Here is an 18,185-nt window from a genome sequence, read left to right as displayed (position 1 = left end):
AGGGAGGGATGGTTTTGAGATGATTCAAGCGCATCACATTTATTGTGCAGTCAAACCTCTCTGCTAATGATAATCTGTATTTGCAGTCACTCCCCAGCACTAGCATCACTGCCTCAGCTCCATCTCAGATCATCAGGCATTAGATTTTCCTAAGAGTGTGCAACCTACATCCCTCGGATGCGCAGTTTACAGTAGGGTTCATGCTTCTATGAGAATCTAATGCCATTGCTGATCTCACAAGAGGCGGAGCTTATGCAGTGATGCCGGCAATGGAGAGTAGCTATAAATACAGATGAAGCTTCACGCACTTGCCCACAGCTCACCTCCTGACTGGAATACAGAAGATGATTAACCAATGTCATGAAAAATAACATTCTAATCTTTTAATATAGATGTAATAAATTCATAGTCCGAGAAAAATGACATGTCTTGTCTCTAGATAAGTCAATCCAAAAATCACAATGCAGCAAAAAGTAGATGTGAAATATGTCTACCAGGTGATTTAACAAGAAAAATTTTCTCACAGAATAGTTACAAGACTATGCGACTGAAATGGGAACACTCAATTTCTAGATATATGCCATGAACTTTTAAAAAGGCTTAAAATAAGCGATTTTATTTTAAGATCCTAGTGATCTCTGGCAATAAAGTCTTCCTTAATAGGTCCTATCATATTAAAGCAATTGGATGACTGTAAAATTGTTCTCTCTAAAACAAAGACAGAAGCATTACTGTAAGAACAACAACGTTTCCAAGACACCCTACATTGGAACTTCTCTTTGGAAGACAGTATGTTACATTTTTCAATACTAATTTTAACCCCTTTAAATAGAATACTGAATACCCAGGGATAACTTATAAAAAGTTAGGAACATTTCTCACACTGGAAGATTAGCATCAAATGAAGAAGTAACCTATTTTATTTTATTTCTGACGCTTTTTTATTGGAAGCAAGAATGCAGTACCAGATCTTCCACAATATATATCTGTAACTGCACTTAGAATAACAACTTATCTTCTTACTGAATATTTTAATGACAACTCCAAGCCAGAAGAAAATAAAAATAATACCACTGACAAAGCAGATTTATACTTTTACATAAAAAGCTAAATATATAATACAATCACGAATACAAATATTTATCAAAATGCAGATTATCTATCACTCATTAGTAGGTCTTAAAAATCAACTTCAAGACTAACCTTTTTAAATAAAATAGAACAAACCAAAATAGAAAATATCAAAGTGCATTTATCCTTACATAAATTACACGTATTTCACATTTTAAACATCTCTGAAATATTAACAAATACAAAGTACTTTTGCACAAAGAATCTATTCTCTTTCTAGAGTAACTCCACTCAAGCCAACCTCTACAATCAGAAAGAATTATCTTAGAATCAAGTATAATATGTTTATGTCGTTCTCCTGCTTATATAGGTCTGTGGGGTGAAACTCAAACTCATTAAGTTTGGCAAAGTTCTTCACCAGTTGTCAGCCTCACTTTCTAACACTTTCCAACTTCTACCTCTCCCTAGAATTCTAGCTCCCCTGCAAATACACTTACCTAATCGCTTCCTCCAAACACATCAGGCTCTTTCAGGACTCCAAGCTGTTTCCCTTTTGTACCTTCTTTAAGAGTCCCAGTTCAGACTTAATTTGCTCTCTCTTCCCTGATTCCTCCGCATGGCATTAAATAACTATTACTTTGTTCACTTCCAACATATTATTCAAAATTCCATCACAGTATTTACTAAATTTTATTAACCCCTATATATATGACTTTCTTCTCCCTCACCACACTAGGAACAGTGAAAAATAAAATTTTGTTTTTAGTGTTCAGCACCTAGCACAGAGCTGCACACTTAGGCAGGGTCTCAATAAATGTAGTCATTATAACCACTGGGTATCCAATAAATGTTCACAGAATAAAATTAGAATTTGGGAAGCTTTACAGTTAGAGCTACAAAAATACCCTTCCCTTTAGAAGGATTAAAACAAGGGTTTTGTTTAGTGGTTGTTGTCTGTTTATTTTAAAACCCAGGATATTTTAAACTATCCCTTGAGTCAGTTTGCATTTAAATATCTATTTAAAGATCAGTAAATATTTATCAAAGAAGCTTTTTTAAAAAATAATTTTAAAGATTTGAAGAGCTAATGACCAAAACTCCAAACAAAAATTAGGAAAACAGTCTCCAATAGGTCAAAAAGACACACAAAAGTCACAAAAAATAAACCATTAAATCATACAAAAATAATCATATTAATGGTCACTAGAAAGAATAAAAAAACAAAATCACGTACTGCAATGGAGAATATCTAACTAAGATGGCAGAAACATAATATATTGAGATATATAATCTTCATTCCAATTCTTCATTCCATTTTAGTACTATATCTCTAGGGTAAATGACTCCAATAGTCTTAATTTGTTTCTTTTATTATAAAATTAACAGTATAGCTTAATGGAAAAGGATGTGGACTGTGAAACCAGATTACCTGAGTTCAAGTTTTTACCAACGTCTTATTAGCACAGTGAGACCTCAAAGTAAATCACTTAACCTCTTTGTGCCTCAGTTTCTTCATATGTAAAAGGAATAAAAAATTGTATATATTACCGATGTTATAGGACTGTTGTGATAAATATGTAAAAACATTTTAAAAAGTGCCAGGCATATTAAGATCTCAATAAATGTTAGTCATATTTTTATTATTGTACATACATAGAAATCTTCCAGAAGGATAACTAAAAACTATTAAAAATGGAAGACTGGCATGAAAGAAAAAATGAAGAGGCTTACCTTCATTTTAAACCTTTTTGTACTGAGTCAGTATTTTACTGAGCATATGTATAACTTTATAGAAGAAAAATATCATCTGAAAAATACCACATAATAATTTTTCTGTTCCTCGTGAGATAGAGTGCCCTACTCTCTTACAAGTTTTTAACCTTGTTCTTTTCCTTTCCTGTTCAATCAAGGACAACTACACTATCACCAGTTTCTCTGCCTAATATTAATAATTATTTCTCATTAGCATGTTTACAACTACTCCTTCAAACACATACCCAATACCCATCTCTCTCATACCGCCATTTTTTTAACATCTATATTCCAGGAGATTAGGCATACAATAGCTTTCTACTTCTATGATCTTCAAAGTGGATACATTCACGCCAGGAATACGTGAGTAAATTCACCGGATGACTGCTAGAAGAATATCTTAAAAGTTCTGTATACATTTAGAATTATCTTTAGGAAAAAGTAATGCATTAAGTTTTACTAATATTTAACATACAGATTAACATTGGCACTCTTACTTGATTTATTAGAGCATCATGTTACATATATGTAAGGTAAACTGAGGAAAAAGGGGGATTTTTTTTTTTTTTTACTTTTTAACATAGGTAAAAGCCAAAAGGGGGGAGTTCTATACAGACAGCTTGACAGTGACATTCTCCTTCATTCGATTTCTTTGTATTGCAATACATTGCAGTTTGTGCCTGATTAAGCAGATTTACATGTCACATGTAGTTTTATCTAAACTAACACTCACAAAATGGATCAGTAGCTTAAAAATACTACTGCAAAGAAACCTGAAAATTGAAAAGCCTGAAGATAATACTGAAAATAAGTATTATCAAATAATTATCAAACAAATAAGAAAATAGCCAAGCTATGCCTCCCATGGACACTTTTCACCATTCCCCTTGCAAGAGAAAAAAAAAAAGACAATCAAATCAGATCTGACAGTAATATGTCACTTAGGATTTCAGTTTGAAAAAATAACAACTGATGCCCTTAAGGCTAAAGATGATGCTTTACAAATGAAGCTCCTATTGGAGGTCGAAATGACTCACATACCTGCAAACTTTACAAGCTGGACAAAAATTTTAACATATATCATTTTTATGTACAACTAAAAGGGTGTCAATTAAACGACACCATGAATTATGAGACTATGCACGCAGATATCAGAAATATTAAAACATTTTTAAAATACATCTTAAAATTCGTAAACTATGATAAATATCGCCCACATATAATAGGAGCATTAGGTGGAATTTTTACCGTTAGGCATGTCCAAAACATAAGGAATCCACTGCTTCTCTACAGTCTCTTTTCAAAAACATTTGCTAAACACCTACCCTTTTCATGAAGGTTCAGTCATAATGTATTAAGAAAAATAATCAAACAGGTAGGAAGAAGGGGAGGAGTTTTAAGAGGCTGTGCTCCTCCAGTTCTAAAAGAGATCTAAAGATCAGCTCAAATATCAAATGTTAGGTTCTAGCCAGAGGTAAAATTCTATGTCAGAAGAAAGTAAGAACCAAGGATAAAATAAACCCAGGTTCCAAGATTGAAAACTAAATAGTCATTGAAGATGATTCCACTCAGTTAAAATAAGGTTAGCAGCATCAAGTTAGTAAGTATACTTGTTCACATAAACACACTAACTAGTTAAAAAATGACATTAAAATCTAACTCAACCTAAGCTAATTGGCTTTCTTTCATTTAAAGATTTAAGTCAAATTTTTAAGTAATCGGTAGCTACTATTTGTTACTTGCTAAACATAAAAGCGGGGAGGGATGGGGAAAGGGGTGATGTTGATCAAAGGGTACAAAGTTTCAATTAAGAGTAGAGGAATAAGTTTTAGTGATCTATTGTACTGCATGGTGACCACAGTTAATAATAACATATATTTCAAAACTGCTAAAACAATACATTTTTAACAGTCTAACTCCAGAAGAATAAGTTGGTAAGGATGTTAATTAGCTTGATTTAATCTTTCTACAATATATGCATAGATCAAAACACGACATTGTACCCCATAAATATATACAATTATTTGTCAATTAAAAAAAAAGTATAAAAAGAAAATTTTGAAGTTCGCTCATTAACCACTGCAAATAATTTTAAAAACATGACCACAAAAGGTATAAGAATAGATTCTTCAGGTATGATTCCAAATTTCCTTATTTTCAATTCTACTACTACAAGGGCCTTAAACTAGGTTGGTTCAGGCTATGGGTTAAAATTACCTCAATTAAGAGCAAAGATCAGATGGATAAAAAAAAGTAGTTCACCTTTCACAGAAAAAGTATGAATTCTTGCCAATAAATATTCACCAAGTACTTCTTATAAGACAGAAGGAACTCGAGAAGGTTAAGGTAGCAAGCAAGATAGATAAAACCATCTCTCCTCCTTCTATGAAAAAATTACATTGTCTGCTGATTTCCCTGTGTGGACAAGCCATAAAGTACTATGTTCCGGTTACATGCAACACTGTATTCAAAAACGCACTTTGGCAGCTATTCAGAATGATAGCCGCATATTTAATTTAGTTTTTCATAAGCCTTTCCTCCCGGGTAGAAATTGGAAAAATGAGATACAGTTAAAAACTAATGAGAGTTGTTAATAAAACCACTACGAATGTGAGGGAGTACACCAAGTGGTATTTCAGGGGGTTTACCTTTGTCTTAGACTACAACTATTTCATATTATCACCTAATAGGGAAAATATTCTACATGGTAGGAAACTATGCCAAAACTAAGAAAGAGCATCAACACTCAGGAGAAAATAAAACCCTTGATCAAAATAAATTTTCCTAAATAAGGAAGTTGTTAGACCTAATGAATACTACTTTTTTTAATGTAGCCGTTGACTTCTAAAGGAAGCACAGTAGGCTAATTATTCCTCAATAGCCCTTCAATTTTTCTGATACTAGGGAATATAAGAACCATACATGATACATCTAAATGCCAAAATTAAAACAAAATTTTAGTCTTAAAACATTTCAAAATAAAGTTTTGAGAAACTTTATATCTGGAATTTTTGTCCCCCAAATTAAAGCACTTGATTTCTAGACAAACTTTTCAGTACATTATTCCTAAAATGAGAAAGAATGCTGAGTATTAATGAGAAATTAATTAATGAGCTTCAGAAAAGCTTTAGAAATGTCATGGCAAAGTCATATCTATATATAATTTCTTAGGGTTATTAGGCATGCAATCTCTACCTCTACAAAAGCAAGGTAACCAACTGGTAGAAAACTTTCAACCACATGAAATGTAGTCCCAATCTTTCATCCCGTTCTCTTCCAGAGGAGCATAACTAAAAACTATAGTTCATTTCAGAACTCTGAACTTTAATATTAAAAATTATTTTAAAAAGTAATATCAATAAAGCAATCAAGTTTTCTTCACTAGACATCAACTATATAAAGCACGCATGTCCACTCTCTTTAAAGTAACTTAAATTCCTATCAATCACTTGAATTAATTTAGCACTACGTAATGAAGTCTTAAAACAATTTATCACATGAGGGGAAAAGCAAAAACAGAGGCAGAAAACCAGGCGTGGTCACTCACTCCCGTACTCTGGAGGATGAGGGGAGAGGATCACTTGAGGCCAGGAGTTAAGATCAGCCTGGGCAACATAGTGAGACCCTAACTCTAAAAATATTCTTTAAAAATTAGGTGGGGGTGGTGGCTGGTGCCCACAGTCCCAGCTACTCAGGAGGTTAAGGGGGAGGATCACTTGAGCCCAGGAGTTCGAGATCAGCCTGGGTGACAGAAAAAAAAAAAATAGAGGCAGAGTTATTTTTCTGAGGTAGATTGTCAGACCAGAGGGAGGTTAATAAGAGTATGAAATAAAACTAGATATAGACACAGTACTAAAATCTGATCCCTGTTGACACAATCTTCCATCTGATGGAAAGGGGATGCTGTTAACACCAGTTCAGATGCCCTGGGCAGAGAACTCTGCTCGAGGCTCTGCCACCGTTTGACGTGAGGCATCCCAGGAAACCCTTCAGCCCTGGGCAAACCCAGGATACTTCCCCTAGTTTTAAAACTGAAAGTCCCAGACGCCCAGACTGTTGGTCACCCTAGCTCGAGCAGTGGTAAAAAGAAAGCAATTCAAACATTTATTAAGCCCCTATGTATCAATCCTTCTGCAATAAAGTGAGTTCACTGGATTAGATAATCTCTAATTCTTTCAGCTTTAAGTTTTAAATCTCTCACTGAAACTGGCCAATAGCATTGATCCATTTTCTTCTGACTCATCTTACATGCCTCTTAGAAGGATGAGACTTTGATGATCACTCCTGCCTTCGGTCTCCTCTCTTCTGGAACACCACATTCTCCTGCATTTACTCCTACCTCCCTGGCTGCTCCTTCTCAATCTCTCTGGATGGCTCATCTTCCTCTACCTGAACAGAAAATGTTAGTGACCCAGGGCTTGGTCCTCTGCTGTCTTCTCTGTAATCTCTCGATGTGATCCATCCAGCTCCATGATCTTTAAACACCATTTATACCCAGGTAACTCTCAAATTCCTATCTCCCCCCACCCCAGTTGTCTCCCCACTAAGCTCCAGACTTGTATACCCAACTTCCTACTCAACATCTCACCTGAACCTCTCAAAAGGATCTCAAACTTCACATGGCCAAAACAGACTCTTGATTCCATTTATCTTCCTTACACTCTTCCCCTACCCCTACTAGCCTTGCCCATCTCAGGAAACAGAACTATATTCCATTATAATTACTGAAGCCAAAACTAAAATGTCATCTTTGATTCTTCTTTCCCTCACTTGCAACCTCCAAACTGTCAGTAAATCCTATCAGCTTTATTTCTCATGTATATTCCAAATCCATCCTCTTCTCTCTAGATTCCAATCCAACCACTCTAATCCAAACCATCGCCTCCTACCTAATAACTGCAATGGCCTATTAAGTGGCTTCCCTACTGCTGTTTTTGCTCCTATCCCTCCATAATTTCTTTCCCCACACAACAGCCAGGAGTGACTGTAAACACCAAGGATAAAGAATGTATGTTCCCTGTCCCAAATACATAGAACATTATCTGCCTCATAGTAGGCACTGGATGTACTACCCAGTGAAATGGTAGTCTCTCCTGCTGTTTCATGCTAAGCTTCCTCTCACATACGGAATAGAATCCAAACTCCTTACAATTTCTAACATTACTGTCAGGTCTTCCTCATTTCACATTCTTGCTCACTAAGCTCTACACTCACCGGCTTCTCATATTCTTCAAACTCCCCAAAGTCATTTTTACCCTGGAGATTTTGCCCTTTCTATTCCCTCCACCCGAACACTCCTCCGTTCATGCTGGACTCCTTTTCATCATTCAGGTCTCAGAATAATGTTACCTCCTCAGAGAGGCATTCCCTGACCAGCCTACCCAAAGTAACTCTGCCCATCCTCTGCCACCTCACCAAGTTTGCTTTTCTTCGTAGTACTTAACACTAGCTGAATCTCATTATCTGTTTACTTACTGACTGTATCCTCTCCACTAAAATGTAAGCTCCCTTAGAGCAGGAACTTTATCTTTCTTGTTCAGTGATGTACCCCTAAGAGCCTAGCACAATACCTGGTACACAATATTTACTGAAAGAATAATTTAAGCTAGGTAATTCTATGCTAGGTAACAATTTTTTTAATTAAAGAAAAACGGAAGGTAAAATATTGGTATGAAAAGCAATTTGATGTTTTTATGTTGATTATTCCCATTCTTAAAATAACTGACCTTACACAATAAAGTGCTCTTTTTAGAATATTATTTTTCTAGTATCAAATATGAAAATCCTTACAGTAGTAATAATAATATCATATGCCTTAAAAATTACATGGGTGATCACATTCTTCATTTTTTTCATGCAAAATTTATGGGAACTAGTTAAGCTATAACTCACCAAAATACTAGAGACTTTAACACTTCATCTTCTCAGAGTACACATACATACATTGTATCCCATCAGAAAAATCATGACTCTCTAAAATCATTCTGATCACAACATACATAAATATTCACAACGTGAGATTATCAACTCACCATTTATTGCTTGGCCTCAGATTAATTTACCAGCTTCATTCAAGCCAAGAAGTGATCAAATTCCAATTATTAATCCAGTTCATTTCACAAAAGTCATCACTAAAGTTGAGACTCACCCCTTAACCCCAATGTCTATTATGAAAGAACATGTCCAGTTAAGCTTAGGCTAAAGAGTTGTTTCACTGTTACCATAGTACTCTTGGGTCCATCTAATTCAGAACCACAGCAGAAAACATTATTTGTTGTAATCATGCCAGTTATTACCACTATCATTATGACATCACTGAACACTAAACACTATGGCAATGCATCATCTAAGAAGAGGTAGATGTAAAGTGCAAAGCAATGAACCAATAACATTTTTTCAGGTCAAATGTGTCCTATAACATTTTCTTTTTAGGACACTTTAAAAGTATAATATTCTACCTCAAAATGTTTTAAGGGTTGGTTATTTTTAAAATATTATTTATAAAAATGAAGAGACTCAGTATAACTAGATATTAGTAAGTACTCAAAATATCACTATATCATACTAGATTTCAAAAGCCTAAGGGAAATGCATCCTTCCTTCACCGAACTTTGAAACTAATATACATTTTGAATAGGGTAATTTCAAATGCACTCAACCAAATGCATAAAAGACATACCACCACTTGTCCTATTTAAAATTAGCCTTCTAACCACACTTGCCAATACAAGGTGGGGGAGCTTTTATTTGTCCTTTACAAGGAAATATTTATTTTATTTTGGTTTATAACACAATTACTAAGGAAAGCTGAAAAACTGTAGGTAAATCCAAACAAAATTAAATCTTAAAGCAAAGGCCAAAAGTTCAATATTTTTCAAACCACACTTACTATTCTTATTTTTTACTATCACTTCCTTAAGAAGAAAGTTTCCTCCGATTTTTTAGAAATCTGGTTCTACATTACCTTTGGTTTTCCCCTTAGTCTAGCCACATATTTGTATAAACAAACCAACCAGGACACTGGACATATTGAGATAAACTCATTTTAATACTAGAAATCATTTATGCCTGCCTTCACATAGGCCCTCAAGACAAAAAAGATTGCTGACAAACTCAATCAGAAGACCAGTTCCCTTTGTTTCAGACAAGCCCTAAAATTGCTCAAATTAGTCAAAAGATATATTGGACAATAATATTTCAAAGATATAAATTTTCTTCAAATTCCCAGAAGGGAAAAAAGATCCCTACATGAATCAACTCAGAGGTCATAATCTTGACTTCCACCATCTGCTCACTTGCTAAAGAAATCACACAAGTTTTCCACCTAAGGTATAACTTTTTAAAACTTTAAATTATTTTAAATATCTTTAAATATTTATTAATATACTTGTTTGAGAATAAAGAAACATAATAAATAATTACATATTCTTAGCATATAGCTGAAAAATTTTTATTGGAAAGCCAAGCCCTGATTTACCAATGGTTTATCATGGTCAAAGCTGAGATAAAATATATGCTTTTGTAAAGATATATTGTCCAAATTCCTTAAACTTGGATTTGAGGATATAAAATATCTTCTTCCACTATATTCTATGCCATAGCAAATGTCCAGACACTGCAATAAAACATCAAAGTCCTTCAGTTACTTAACTTTAAACACTAAGATGTTTTCTTCTTCATAGAAAATAATGCAAAAATGGATACATCGCTTCCAGTGATATACCTCCAAACAAGCTGCTATTATCACAAGTAAATTTTAAGAGATTGGGTTACAAAGACATTACAGATGGCTTTTGATATGTACAGATAAATTGAAACCATTCCCTCCAGTCCCCAGGGATACTGAAATATCTTCTCAATCACTGAAGTTACTTAGACGGCAGGATTTGTGAAAACTGGTAAGCTCAGAAACCTCTGAACTGCTGTCTCCTTCACAGGACAAATAGTATACAATTTAGAAAAAATAATTTTCTACCTTTTTTTTTTTTTTTTACTAAATTCAATCCTACATTAAATTAAATTATTTCTAACAGTGATGCAGGACTAAACTTCAGTGCATGATTTAAAAACTAACTCCAGATTTTTAAAATGTATATATGTCTTTTCTAAAAAACCACATCACAAATGTCTAAACCATCATGGAACTGCATTATTTGAAATTTCAATAGCAACTGGGTTAGTATCAGATAAATAGCAGAAAATATTACCACCAAAAGACCACTTCCAAATGCTGCTTCTGCCTTTTTGTCTTGTAAATGATAAGTTTGAAAACATATACAAAAACATCTAAGTTACACAAGTCTAGTGCAAACACTTTGTGGAGCAAGGTTTCAAGGTTACAGGAGCTCGTTGCAGGGAAATTTTTGACTACGTACATATGGCTTTTTTTCTGGATGAAAGGTCTATATAACTTTCAGCTTTCTCAAAGGGATTCAAAACTCATTTAAGATTAAAGTCCCTGGAAGGACAATCATCGTTAGGTAATTTGTCACGGGCGACCCAAGCCTGATTTTTTATCCCAAATTAGGGGAAGATTTATCCTAATTTGGTGGCTCCTACACAACTTCTGAGCAAGGCAGGCATGAAATGGCTGTACTATACAAACTGCCCCTTCACAGAGGGAACACGGCAAACCCCTAATTTTCCTTGAAGGGGCCAGAGAAAGGCAAAGGAATTAACACACCCATTGCTCAAAGGTCGATTGGCTCTCGCAGGACGTGCCCTCCCCTTACGCCGGAGGGGGCTACAGGGCGGCGACCGGGTTCCTGTGAGGGGCTGAAGTTCCCTAGGGGCTCAAGTACAGCGACCGCACCTTCCTCCCGCCCCAAAACGCGTCCTCAAGTAGCGGCTGTGGGCGCAGACACGGGAGACCCGGGCCCGCTTCCCACAGAGGTCGGGCGGGCGCGGAACCGCGGTGTCTCTGAACCGCCGCAGCACGGTAGCAGCGACCTTCCCACCCGGGTCCCCGCGAGCAGCAGGCAAGTCCCGTTATCACGCAGGTCACACACCCCAAGAGGGAAAAGGAGAAGGAGGACAGGAAGATGGACAACAAAGCCCGAGCCGTGGGGGCCCAGGCGAGCGGGATAGCTGCGGGCACTGGGGCTGCGGCCGGCGGGACGCGGAGCCGTGGCGCGACCGATGCGCCGGGATGCTGGGCGGACGCGGCCCGCCAGATGTCAGCCTGCGGGGAGGAAACGGGGCGCGCGGCGGCGGCGGCGGGGAGGCGGCCAGAGAGACGGCAGGCCTGAGGAGGGAGAGGCGGCGGGGTCCCGAGGCGCCGCGATCTGCCACGACCCCCAGCCTAGTCTGGGAGCTGTCCTTCCTGTTCCTTACCTGCTGGGAAGCTGCGGGCTCCGCCGGGGCTGTCCCGGCCGCCGGCCTCGGGGGCCAGGAAGCGCCCCCACATCGCCGACGGGAGGGCTGGGTGGGCCGGGGGCGCCCGACTCCCCACGTCCGTCCTCCCTTGCCTTCCCCTCGGGCTTCTTCGGCGGCGGAAACTTGAGCGGAGCCTGGGCCTTAGAGGCGCGGGCAGGAGGAAAAGAGGGCGGACAGACTGGCTGGTTAACGGCTGCTCAGCGACGGGCCGGGAGCGCAGGGTCCAGATTCGCCGCAGAGGCGGTGGCTGCCATGGCCAAGCCGGCTTGGGCTAAGGCCCGGGCCGGGGAAGCGGCGGCGGCTCGGCGGTGACGGCAGCTCGATCCCCGGCTGAGCCCAGGCTTTTCAAAGGCTCCAGGCGAACTTGCAGCTGCGGGTTCTCTCCGCCCCCTCCGCCAGCGGAGCCAGAGCCGGGTCTGGGGCCGAGGAGGGGCGGGGCCGGGGCAGCCGGGGGCGGGGCCTCGGGCGCTTACTTAAGACGTGCGCGGCGCCGCGCCGGGCGGAGGCTGCGGCCGGGTGGGTAGGCTGCCTTTTCTCCGCTTTGCTCCCCTGGTGGCGAACAGGCAATCAGGGACCCCCGGCCGTACCCCTACGCCCTGCGAGTTAAGAAGAGGGCGGGGCCCAGGGCCCTAGCCCGTCCCCCTCCTTTGGGTAATCCCTCACGCCTGCGGAGCATCTCCCTGAAGGAGAGACGGAAGAGCTGCAGCCGCGTCACCACTGCCAACCCAGGAGGGGTTGAGGGGCTCCCGGTTTCGCTTGGAATTAGGATTGGGATTAAAATCATCATACATTCCACAAACAGCGTTCATAGATAACTGTTAGGGATAGAAAAGAGGTTGTTTTCCTTAACTAATTTAAGGGGGGGGGGTACCACAGGCACCAGAATACCTACGACACCGGGATGTATGCAGGAAAAGGTTGAAAAGATGAAAAAGGCTGAAAAGATGAAAAAGGCTCCGCGGTAATTAAGACCAGAGGGTTCAGAGAGGGGCCCAGTAATCTAGTCGCCGGGTGTTTTAGGTGAGCAACCAGAAAACAGTCAAAATGGCACCAAAGTATATAATGGGACAGGCTGCCGCGTTGCCTCCTGACCTTAACGTTCTTCCTCCTCCTGGTCAGTGTCCAGCCTTCACCTGAACCCCTAGTGAAGGAGCAGACACCCTGAGGAAGAACAAAAAGGTGCAGCATCTTTTTATTTTTAAATCTTACTTATCATTGGCAATGTGATAATCCTTCCTACATTTAGTTACCAAATAGTTCATTTAATAAATACTGAGCGAGCACTGTAGTAGGAGCCAGGCTCTGCTCTAGGTGGATCAGTCAGAGGTAAACCAGAAAGCAAGTCCCTGACGTAAAGAAGCTTTGAGTCCAGTTATGCTTTTTCTTGTTCAGGAAGTTTGCTAACAAAGGCCCCATATTTGTATTTTCCTTAAAGACACTGTAATTGAGAAATATTGCTTAAAACTTTTAGAGGTTAAATTACATTTAGGTGTATATTGTATCACTTAAATCTGTGTTGTAATTTTGCTGATTGCAGTTTTACATTTAGTCTAAGGGATATGTAAATATGTAAATACAGATGATTAGATGAAATTTAGATATTTAATACTTTGAGAGGGTACTTTTAAAACATATAAATTAAGTCAGAAAAGAGGGAAATAGTACTAAAAACATTTAATACCAGACTGTATTAAACTCGTCATTTAAAATGTTGTATTCCAAAAAGAACACATTATTTTAAAAGTGAAAAACAAATGTTGCATTCATAATTCTTAAATTGGGATCTAAATCTCTGGACTGATCCAAGTGGTGCTATCTTACATGTATTTTTGTGATTCAAATTTATCAGATTGTGCAGACATGAACTAGAGAACTGAAGAGGGATATGACAATGAATAAAAGTGATATTTCAAAATTAAAAGAAAATCTCATGCATAATATGGAGAAAGCTCAAGAGAGCTTTATATTTTAAAAGATATAAAGTATAAAAAAATACAATATGTAAGAAAATTAAACCAACCAATAACAATTGAAATAATTCCTAAAGAATGATTGCCACTAGATAGAAAATGATTTATGAATGAATTCTATAAAATTCCAAGACTAGATAATTCTGGTATATCAAGGGTATATCAAGGATCATGATATACAACCTCTTCTAGATCACAAAAATAAGTTATCTAGTTTTTGACAGATTGTAGTAATACCAAAAATCATTTATAACAAAGAAAAAATAAAATTAAGAACACTCTTCCTTTTTAAGATGGATTTGAATATCTTAATTGGATTCCTAGCAGGAATAATTCAACTATGTAACAGTGACTAGAAAACAATTAGGTTGCTTAAACTGTCTCTGCCTCAATTCTCTCATCTGTAATTTGGGGATTATAATAGTAACTACCTCTTAGGACTACTGCAGGGATTAAATGAGTTAATATTTCTAAACTACTTAGAACAATGCATGCATGCACATTTATTGGTGACACAGACAAGCATACAATCTAGAAATGGAACTCTGTAATATCTCACCAAGAAAAAATAACATTCATTGGTGTAAGCCAAATCAGTTGTAGAAGATAATTTGTATACATTATCAGAATGAAGTAAAGTATTGATTGATATCTTTTCCTTACCCTTTAAGGTTATTTATTAGTCCAGGAATTATGGTGAAATAGTATACTCTTGAGAAATATTTACCAAATTCTTTGGGGCCAAGTCTTCATTCTAGGCTGTGATTCCCTGCCCAGTGCTACCAATATAAAGGAAGGAAAATTAAGGAGAGGTGGCTGAGTGGTCTGACTAGGCCAAGAGGGCAAAGACAACTCATCTTAAGTCCCTGATTCCTAAGAGGTACAGAAAATGACAAATCCCACCTATACCTTTGGTTCCAGAGTTAGGTTTCAATGGCCAGTGAGAAAGTAGGTAAGATATGGACCACTGAAGCAGTCCTTGGGATAGGGAGTGGGGGTGGTAAGGATGGAATTTATCCAAGAGATCAAGTCTTCCAAGGGACCGTTGACATTCACTGGCACTGCTTAGGACTGGTGTCTTTGTCAGTGAAACTTATTGTGGTCACCACCTGGTCATACTGAGCCTATGAAAAGAAGCAAGATCATTTACAGTGGAAGGTGGGGCAGAAACCTTGACAGTGGATAAGGAGACAAATTCTTCCCTTCCTGCCTTCCTTTTCAGACACTGGAGGGGTAAATGGAAGAATGGAAATGTGGAGGTCAGGAAAGCAGATCATGCCTTCACTACACACACAAACACACCCACACAGCCTCCTCTCTGACCTGCACAAGTGGAGGACTGTTGAATAACTGAAAATGTCCAAAATGCTATGGAATTGGATTGAGATGTACTCAGTGGAAGGGGGGGCGGTTTCAGTAAAGGATAGTTGCAAGGAGTTGCTGGGGGAAAAAACCTTCAAGTATATACTTCCAATGATTTAAGTCTTCTCACTAAACCAATTATGTATTTTATGCAATCTTCAAAACAATCTGTCATGAAAAATTGGTATTAGCTCCATTTTACAGATTGGCAAAAAAAAAAAAAAAAAGACTCAGAAAAGTTAGGTAAGGCCATATAGGAAGTAAAGAGCTAGAATTCAAATCTGATCCACATGACACCAAAGCCCATGCTTTTCCACTGTGCTCTTTAATATGTTGCAAAATAAAAATTATGAGATTTTTCTTCAGATGTTATGTAAGAAGGAGTTAATTATAGGATATCTGTATAGTGTTTAGGGGTCAGCTAAGATTGGTAACTGTGTGACATTAATCTGCGGTGCTGTGTGATTTTCTTTAGCTGCAGCCCGCAGTTTGAGTGTAGGAATAAAGGCAGATAGACAGGGTTTTGCGGTATGAGCACTTAGACAGGAAGAAGGGGCAACGAATTTAAGGATAGTCGCTGGAGAATAAAAGAAGTGATGAGGAACTGGATCTAGCCTGTCTGCAGAAAACAGTGAAATAAAGAGAGCTGAAATGTTGAGAGAAGATCGAGCAAATAAAGGAATGGAAGTTTTACAATCAAAGAGCAAATATAATGAGATTAAGGGAGTGAAAGTTGGAAAGATAGGACGTTAGGGTGAGAGAGTAAGACGGTGACGTTTAAGATTTCAGAGGTGTTGCAGTGGAGGAGTTCATCTGTGAGGCAGCATTGGAGGTGCATCCCTCTGAACTTCCGTCAGAAAGACCTTGATGTTCAACCACAAGGAGTGCAGCTGGCTGACAGTCTCCAGCTATAAGTGCCTGCATCATCTGCCTCAGCCTTTATTTTTACTTTATTGATATATAATAGATGTATATATTTGCAGGATACATGTTATAGCTTAATACATTCATATAATTTGTAAAGATCAAACCAGCGTAATTGGGATATTCATCAATTTAAATATTTGTTTTTATGCTAGAAACATTTGAATTATTCTAGTCTAGCTATTTTGAAATATACAATAGATCTTTGTAAACTAAAGTCACCCTACTCCTGGATCTCCCCAGCCAATGACTGAGCTTGTCAAAGGTACTGGGACCTGGCCATTCTTTCCAATACATCATCACTCTTTGCTCTCTAGCTCTCCTTTGTGTTGACTGAGATCTTGACCAATGTGCACTGTGGTCTGAGCCTTTCCTTTCAATCCTGCTTCCTGCCCCTTTCATCTTTACCAAGTGTTACCTTCCAAGAAACCTTTTACACTCCTAATTCCATTTTAGCATCTGCTTCCCAGAGAACCCAACTGACACAATCTATGAGGAAGATAAAGATAGAAAGGAGTTTGGTTTTTTGTCTATTTGTTTATTTTAAACGGGAAAATGGGAGATCTATGGAACATGATGATAGTGTTTCCAGGAGAGGACAGTATACCAAGAATGAGGTACCAGGAAGGCAGCATATGACAACATAGACTGAGACTGTACAAAGTATGGATAAATAAATGCCTATATTTTGAACAGCAGAGTAAGGCAGGATTGAGGGGAATGACAGGTTTAAATGGACTCAGAGTACTGTTTAGGCACATGAAACTCCTAGGGAGAAGGTCCCCAATGCTCCTGACTGAGCTGGGCCTGGCCGCTGCTGCCCCAATTAGAAAAGTTTGCCACTATTCAAAGTACTTCCAGGAGCAAATTACAAACTTGTGAAACTTATTGAGGTCAACAGGATTTTAATTAGTTAATTAAGAGTAGTTAGTTGGTTACAACTTCACTACTCAAATAATTTTAAATCATTAAGATATTATAGTATTCATAGTAGCTTCCTTACTTCCAGGTTGAAGAAGAGAATTCAATTGAATACATTCTGTTAACATTGGTAATTTTCTTTCCAAAGAATTTTCAGCATATTGCTGACACAATGGAAGAATGTAGGGATCTCTGGAACTGTAAATAGAGTTAGCATCACTAAAACAATCCCTAGAGGAATCTGAGCTAATTTAAGGAGTAGACTCTATGCTAAGATTTCAGTGGCAGTCTGGAATTTTAACAAATATTGTAATATAGTCAGTAAACCAAACACAAGTCTAGCTACAATTTTCGGGTTTATGGGGGAATTAATTTTTTATTTTGGGGATTTTTTTCTGGTTGTAAAAATAATACATATAAAAATCAGAAAGACAGTATACAAAATATTCATAAGTATTCATGTGGCAATTATTTGTTGAGTACCTAAGTAGGGCAGGAAAATTAAAACTAGAGACAAGTGTGAAAAATTGGCTACTTCACTATAACCCTTTATAGCTTTTTAACTTTCTAGGGTGTTAACATACATATATAGCTATGATGTGAAGTTTGTTTGTTTGTTTTAACCCAGATTATCTCTCAGAAAAGATAAGAGTCACTTTGTACTGCAGTCCTTACAGTCGCTCATATTATGGGTCACTCTTTTAATTATTTTGATCAACAATGTATTGATTGGAGAAGTCACTTAACCTAACTAACACAAATTCAATGTGTAAAATGTAGAATCTGTATTTTTAAAAATAAATAAAATTT

At 37.9% G+C, this 18,185-nt stretch overlaps 1 protein-coding gene across 1 annotated transcript in view; it reads right to left on the bottom strand.

Annotated features, from left to right (window-relative positions):
• CEP85L (centrosomal protein 85kDa-like) overlaps positions 1–12,268 on the bottom strand; it is a 143,929-nt gene extending 131,661 nt beyond the window's left edge. Inside the window, exon 1 of the mRNA XM_012650545.1 lies at positions 12,157–12,268. Within this exon, the coding sequence (XP_012505999.1) occupies positions 12,157–12,229 (73 nt within the window). The 5' untranslated portion in view covers positions 12,230–12,268. The remainder of the gene's footprint in view (positions 1–12,156) is intronic.
• Between the last annotated feature and the right edge of the window lie 5,917 nt (positions 12,269–18,185).

The sequence above is a fragment of the Propithecus coquereli genome, unplaced genomic scaffold (genome assembly GCF_000956105.1).
Source record: "Propithecus coquereli isolate 6110/MARCELLA unplaced genomic scaffold, Pcoq_1.0 Scaffold331, whole genome shotgun sequence".
Classification (NCBI taxonomy): Eukaryota; Metazoa; Chordata; class Mammalia; order Primates; family Indriidae; genus Propithecus; species Propithecus coquereli.
The sequence above is the reverse complement of the archived record's forward strand: the minus strand, read 5'-3'. Positions and strand labels throughout refer to the sequence as shown.